Raw genomic sequence first — 6,540 nt, 5'->3', positions numbered from 1 at the left:
TGTGTGTGTGTGTGTGTGTGTGTGTGTGTGTGTGTGTGTGTGTGTGTGTGTGTTTGTATACAATGTGTGTGTGTTTGTATACATGTGTGTGTATGTGTGAGTGTGTGAGTGTGTGTGTGTGTGTGTGTATGTGTGTGTGTGTGTGTGTGTGTGTGTGTGTGTGTGTGTGTGTGTGTGTGTGTGTGTGTGTGTGTGTGTATGTTGTGTGTTGTGTGTGTGTGTGAGTGTTGTGTGTGTGTGCACGTGTGTGTGTGTGCACGTGTGTGTGTGTGTGTGTATGTTGTGTGTTGTGTGTGTGTGTGAGTGTTGTGTGTGTGTGCACGTGTGTGTGCACGTGTGTGTGTGTGTGTGTGTGTGTGTGTGTGTGTGTGTGTGTTTGTATACATGTGTGTGTGTTTGTATACATGTATGTGTATGTGTGAGTGTGTGAGTGTGAGTGTGTGTGTGTGTGTGTGTGTGTGTGTGTGTGTGTGTGTGTGTGTGTGTGTGTGTGTGTGTCACTGTGTGTGTGTGTGTGTGTGTGTGTGTGTGTGTGTGTGTGTGTGTGTGTGTGTGTGTGTGTGTCACTGTGTGTGTTTGTCTGTAGTGGTGGGTACGTGTGTGTATAATACATATATGTATAGGTATTTTGAATTCTCAAATTTTACATTTTAATATTTGGTTTCGGCCATCCATTCATATCAAGTTTGGTTGATAAATAAAGATATTACATAAACACAAAAACTTTTTTCTTAATGGTTGATATTTATAACAAACCACTGCGATTGATACTACACATTGAAATGTTTATTGACTGTGGCGTGTTGTCACCTAGATTGGTTACCTAACAATGTTATATTTCAAAGGTTGGGTAGTTGGTTGTGACTATTATAAAATAGGTGGTCGCTTTGAACAGTTTACGAAGTTTTTTGCCAGTAAATGTTATTGGAACTGCCCAGGATGGCCACCTATAGGAGTCATTGTTATGTATTGGAGTGGATAACTCACTTACTGTACCTTATAATACGAGAACATTAGTCGGTCGTTGGTGAGAGGCTTCCAGCTGAGGAATATGGATGTAGCTGTGGTGTTGTAATAATCAATGGCAACTTCTATAGTGGAACCTGATGTTGGCACAAAACATCACTGATTACCCGGAATGAATAGGATGGCACATAACTTGCCTGTATCATCGTCTTCTGTTGTTGCTTGCAATGGACGGGAATACTGTCCGTACCATCTCTCTATGAATGCTTTGATCTGGAATGTGTATGCTGTGTTTGCTTTCAGGTTCTTAAGACGTATGGACGTTCTATTGTCAGGTGTCTCCACTAAAGGTCGGACGATGTCCAATCTGTTAGCCTGTGAAGTTTCCACATAGTAGATGATGTAGTGATAGATTACACTGGATTTGAGTAGAGGTGGAATCCACTGCAGTGAGACACTATATGGTCCTTCTACTTTGACAGATGAAATTGTAGGACGACCATTCGGCTCTAGAAGACAGGCAGTTGATGGGCGTGTTACACCAGTGTGGATGTTGTTATGTGAGTTCCCATACCACATGTAACTCCTGTGTCTTCTTCATGTCGGCAATTGTGTGAACCCCAACCGGCAAAGCGACAATCCTACATAAACTGATTATTGAATGAAGTAAACACAATTTTTGATTGTGCTACTTCAAGTCTTTGTTCTTTGCCAGTGCATGTTAAGTCATCCATCCAGATGAGGCCTTCACCTGGGGAAACATCTAAGGTGTCTTGTGCAGAAGGAAATCCCAATTGACGGCATGCCACCATTGCGTCTAGGAAATCCCAGTTGTCGTTACACACAGTTCCCCAGATACCACGTCTACAGCATTTTGAGAGTTTAGATAGGAAACAGGTACATATCGATATATTATAGCGTCTAAAATCGTGACATTTTAAATTGTTCAATATTCGCAATTTTTAAAAATTTATCAGGCATGACGTCTAGAAAATTGTATCTAGTTGCGTAATGTTCTGCTTACCTCCACACTTCCAAACGGCCCGAGTGGGAATCATTCCCTCCAACAAGACGAATCGTTACTGTAAATATATAATTAGTTAGAGCATCGAGGTGCATGTACGTGTAGGGCGCCAAGCATGGAGCTGGACAGTCCATCGATTGGCCTGCTCAAAGCGTGGATCCATGCTTTGCACGAACAATCCAGGGAGTGTGTGTAGTGAGATATATCCATTCAACAGTCTGAGAGTGAGGACGGCCGTAGGGTTAGGGTCAGAGTCAGGGTTAGTGTATCAGGGGTTAGTGTATCAGGGGTTAGTGTATCAGGGGTTAGTGTTAGTGTTAGGGTTAGCGTCAGAGTTAGGGGTTAGGGTTAGGTGTTAGGGTTAGGGGTAGCGTTAGGGTTAGGGATTACTGTTAGGGTTTGAGTTAGGGTTAGGGTTAGGGCTAGGTTTGTCCGAATTCATGCTTTGCGCTTTTCAGTCTGTGCAGTCCATGGATTGTCGCGCAAAACATGGATCCATGCTTTGAGCAGACCAATCCATGGATTGTCCAGGTCCATACTTTGCACCTAACATACATACATCATATGAGACGGTGTGAAGAGAGTAATCAATGTACTTACGTTTTGGTTCTATTATATCCTTTACCGGTACATCCGCTGCATACAAACAGAAAACAATAAAAAAATCACTGCAAAATAGGAAGGCAGAAATGGTGAAATTATACAGCAGAAGACGCCTGCGTCTTCTGAGTGACCACAGTTGTGTACACCCCAGCCGCTGTGCTTGCATTTGTCTATACTGGTTTCTTGTCCAGTGCAAACGACGTTGTCCAGCCACACAGGACCGCGTCCCTGGCCAAAGAATGCCTTTCCGATGGGAACGAGTGCGTCAGCGAAGCCGAGTTGACGACAAACGACGGTTGCTGCGTTGATGTCCCAGTTGTCGTCGCACATTGTGCCATACACACCGCTTCTCTGGATTTCTATTCTACCGTTTGTGTTGGATGAACCGTCGACAAGACGTACCGTCACTATGCACAACAAGTTGGGTAAACATTAGCCCAGCAAGACAATCATGCATTCATGATACAAGTAGCATAGCTAACAGGATAACATCGGCTGGACACTCATCGGCTGTAGAGTCCAGCCAGTTATCCCCCCTACGAGGAGAAAGACTGATTGAGGAGAAACGTCTTGTCTCGTAGGAGGAGGCGACCATCTCGACTCTTAAACCTATGGGAGACAGGGAGTAACCCTACAGAGACTTTTTGGGCATGGTCTGGAATTACCAAGGGTATGGTCTGACAATTGCAATTATTTCAGCTATGAACCACCAGAAACGGATTCTGTAAAAATCACGTGACTGAGCGTTTAGCGTACTCAAAAGGGCTCGAGCACTTTTCCGGTCTTCGTGACTATTTACCTATTTTTCTATCTATCTATCTATCTGTCTGTCTATATGCGCTTTTGGTCGTACATGGCAATTGTATAGACAACGAAGAAGCACTGAAGTGCTAACCCTTTGCTGCTAGCTATGGAACAGCTACTGCAAACGTACAGTGTACTTGCACTTGCTAATTACACGACATGAAGAGCGTGAGAAAGGGGCTGGACACAGTGACTCGCACGTGGGATTGTGGACATCTGGCACGCTAATGAACACTTCATTGTGCAGCCGTTGGTCCACAGCTGTATTACTGTAACCCTAGCGCATGCGCGCTCAGGGTTAATGAAAGAACAGCCAATCACAAACCGATAAAGTTCATGAGCGGATGTTTACCTATGGGTATGATGAGCTGTGATAGCGTTGATAATTTCAAACTAGAGGTATGCAATGTATATGAAAAGGTTTGGACTAGAGCTTGTCTTATTACCCCCAGACCCTCACACTCACGCTACACCACTGCATCAGACGTCATACCGTTAGACAAAGTGTCATTGGCCATAGTTCCTACACATTTATTGGAAAGAACAAAATAGTTAACCAGACAGACAGACAGACAGACACGTGTTTGTGGGATCTTACTGCAAATAACTCCTGCATCTTCCGTATGACCGCAATTATTGACTCCCCATCCTGAGAAAATGCAGTCTTCAAGCCTGGCTTCATCTCCTGAACACTCAACATTGTCCATCCATATGCTGCCGTTTCCTTCTCCAAAAGAGCTTCCTGTTGAACTGAGGATTGCGTCAGGAAACCCGAGCTGACGACACACCACCCTAGCATCCGCAATATCCCAACCGTCGTCGCAGACAGTGCCCCACATCCCACCTACAGACACACATCAGATCAACATGAATAGTTTATGTATAGCAACATGAAAAGCACAACAGTGCGTGACTCAATAAGGCCCTGGCTTGCGCTCAATATTGGTACGCGTTGCCTTCTAGACAATAATTATGGACAAGGTGTGATAAGTCTTACATAGATAGATATAGGTAGATAATGTATAGATATAGATATACAGTATATAGATATTGATAGATAGTATATAGATATAGACAGTTTGTAGGAACCCGCTAGGGGTGTACCTTTTTGTCTCTTAATAGTTTATGTAGTAAGAGTCATTGACTGGATCATAGGTGTTACAGAAGATTTCTAATTCTGAAAAGACACTTCCAGTTCTATTGACACGTATTGTTGTATTGTTATGGATTTACGTTGTATATTCATGATGTCTAACAATATATGAAATATCAGAGTAGTCGTTTTCCTTTTTCCTGCAGTATTTGTGTAGATGGATTTGTAACTGTGACTTCTAATTATAGTTGCCAGCTTCTCTCCACTTGTTTGGTGAGATGATCCCGATGATGCTGTTAAGATAAGATGAGATGGATATCCTTCTGTTGTTGTTCTTGTTATTGACTTATTTTCAAATGGTTAATAAAGCCTGTTCAATACATAGATATGGATAGAATATATTTAGTAGGAGCCCTTTCAGGTATAGGCTGGTCTTGCAAGGGATTCTGCTTTAATACAAAAAGTCTGTATGACCCTAGAGGCTCGTCTTTTAATGTTTGCAGTTGGAGAGACGCAACTGAGGAGAGAGAAGAGAGAAGAGACAAGGTATTGCGAACAGAATGTCTCACCGTGGAAAACTTCCACGCGTCCGGCGTTCTCAAACGTTCCTCCTCGCAATCTGATCGTCACTGCAAGGACACATTTCAGAGATTTACTATACAGCGAACGTGCATGCCAACATGCACTGATAGACTCTTCATACCGTTGACGGTCACGTTTGTCGAAGGATCTAGAAGAGACAACGCACATTCTGCAATATCAAGCTACTGGATGATACAGACAAACTCAATCTTACAGCAAACGACTCCAGCGTCTTCACTGTGTGCACAGTTTGCATCACTTTCTGTCACGTGTGTGCACTCCTGCGACAGCCAAACAAGATGTACATACATACACTCAAACTCCATTCTTTCTTGTTGGTCAGTTAACCTGTATTGTGTCTTCGTGTCCGTTACAGGCGACGTTGTCCATCAAAATCGGAACGTCGTTGTCGACCGAACCATATTGGCCGCTCGAGACTGCCATCACTGCTGTAGCAAAGCCGAGCTGGCGACACACGACTGCTGCATCGAGCATGTCCCATTTGTCGTCACAGACGGTGCCCCACCTTCCATCTACAGAAAGAAGGTGACAGGCATGCTTGAAACCTTCCAACTCATGTCATTTATTCTGATGTTGTGAGGCGTGAGCATTGCTTTCAATGCTGACAATGTTGTATGCAAGTCTGTCGTCTGTTTGAGTATCTAACTTACTGATGTAGACTTCAACTCGCCCGTTTGCTTCTGTCGTTCCATCTCGCAGACGTATAACAGCTGCACACAGGAACAAAGTCAGTGTAAAAGCATCGATGTCTTATGGCAAAGGATGTGCCTCTATGTGGTGCATACAAACAAACCACATTTTAGAAGATGGTTGTGATCACAACTTTTGCAAAACGTGAGTTGGTTTGGAATCATGAAGGAAAAGGAGGCGGTGAGCTGATGAAGGACAAGATGAGGAGCACGAGCTAACAATGAAACACCTCCATCATTTCTGGTCAGGTGATCGAACTTTGAAGTCGGTTGGTCGCCAGTCGGAGGCAAACTCAGCAGCTAGACCTTCACATGCACAGTGTACAGCACATATGGCTGCAACTGGAGCACAGTTGTTACAAAGGTTGCTCTTTCATAATTAACCGGCACTTGATTTGTTGATCTACTAGGGCACATGCACACATACAACTCACTGGCTACGTACACACCACTGTCATACCTCCTGGCAATCCCCTGCAATAGCACTAACCGATACAGCAACCATTCAACTTTTTAAAAGCGGAGCAAAATCGGGTTGCTCTTTCCTACGTCTGTGCAGTAATGCTTTGCCTTACTTTGATTTGAACTTGGAGGTGCAGATGCAGTTGGTAAGGTATCCACTTCAGTTATTGGTATTTCTGACGTTGGCGACAATGAATGGACTTGGCTGCACAAGGTGAGCGCACAGAAGAGAGAAACAGCACTCGTCATGTCGATGGCTTCAATAACAGTGGCTTGGTAGGTAGTTAGCTAATCGG

General features: G+C 43.8%; 2 protein-coding genes across 3 annotated transcripts in view; one reads left to right on the top strand and one right to left on the bottom strand.

Moving 5' to 3' along the window:
- Positions 1-4,879, top strand: part of LOC134185613 (uncharacterized) — a 13,283-nt gene extending 8,404 nt beyond the window's left edge. The window contains exon 7 of the mRNA XM_062653450.1: positions 4,739-4,879. The gene's annotated coding sequence lies outside the window, so the exon portion shown is untranslated. The remainder of the gene's footprint in view (positions 1-4,738) is intronic.
- LOC134185612 (deleted in malignant brain tumors 1 protein-like) overlaps positions 1-6,540 on the bottom strand; it is a 9,142-nt gene extending 2,602 nt beyond the window's left edge. The window contains exons 1-15 of one of the 2 annotated variants that reach the window (XM_062653447.1): positions 6,358-6,540; positions 5,744-5,803; positions 5,421-5,605; positions 5,287-5,353; positions 5,194-5,220; positions 5,060-5,119; positions 3,996-4,241; positions 3,891-3,920; positions 2,695-3,000; positions 2,591-2,626; positions 1,991-2,048; positions 1,659-1,830; positions 1,541-1,607; positions 1,164-1,475; positions 997-1,103 (exon numbers count right to left, since the gene is read on the bottom strand). In XM_062653447.1, coding sequence (XP_062509431.1) covers positions 997-1,103; positions 1,164-1,475; positions 1,541-1,607; positions 1,659-1,830; positions 1,991-2,048; positions 2,591-2,626; positions 2,695-3,000; positions 3,891-3,920; positions 3,996-4,241; positions 5,060-5,119; positions 5,194-5,220; positions 5,287-5,353; positions 5,421-5,605; positions 5,744-5,803; positions 6,358-6,493 — 1,869 coding nt within the window. In that variant the 5' untranslated portion in view covers positions 6,494-6,540. The remainder of the gene's footprint in view (positions 1-996; positions 1,104-1,163; positions 1,476-1,540; positions 1,608-1,658; positions 1,831-1,990; positions 2,049-2,590; positions 2,627-2,694; positions 3,001-3,890; positions 3,921-3,995; positions 4,242-5,059; positions 5,120-5,193; positions 5,221-5,286; positions 5,354-5,420; positions 5,606-5,743; positions 5,804-6,357) is intronic. The other variant, XM_062653448.1, reaches the window with a different exon arrangement.

The sequence above is a fragment of the Corticium candelabrum genome, chromosome 10 (genome assembly GCF_963422355.1).
Source record: "Corticium candelabrum chromosome 10, ooCorCand1.1, whole genome shotgun sequence".
In the NCBI taxonomy this organism is placed as follows: domain Eukaryota; kingdom Metazoa; phylum Porifera; class Homoscleromorpha; order Homosclerophorida; family Plakinidae; genus Corticium; species Corticium candelabrum.
The sequence above is the reverse complement of the archived record's forward strand: the minus strand, read 5'-3'. Positions and strand labels throughout refer to the sequence as shown.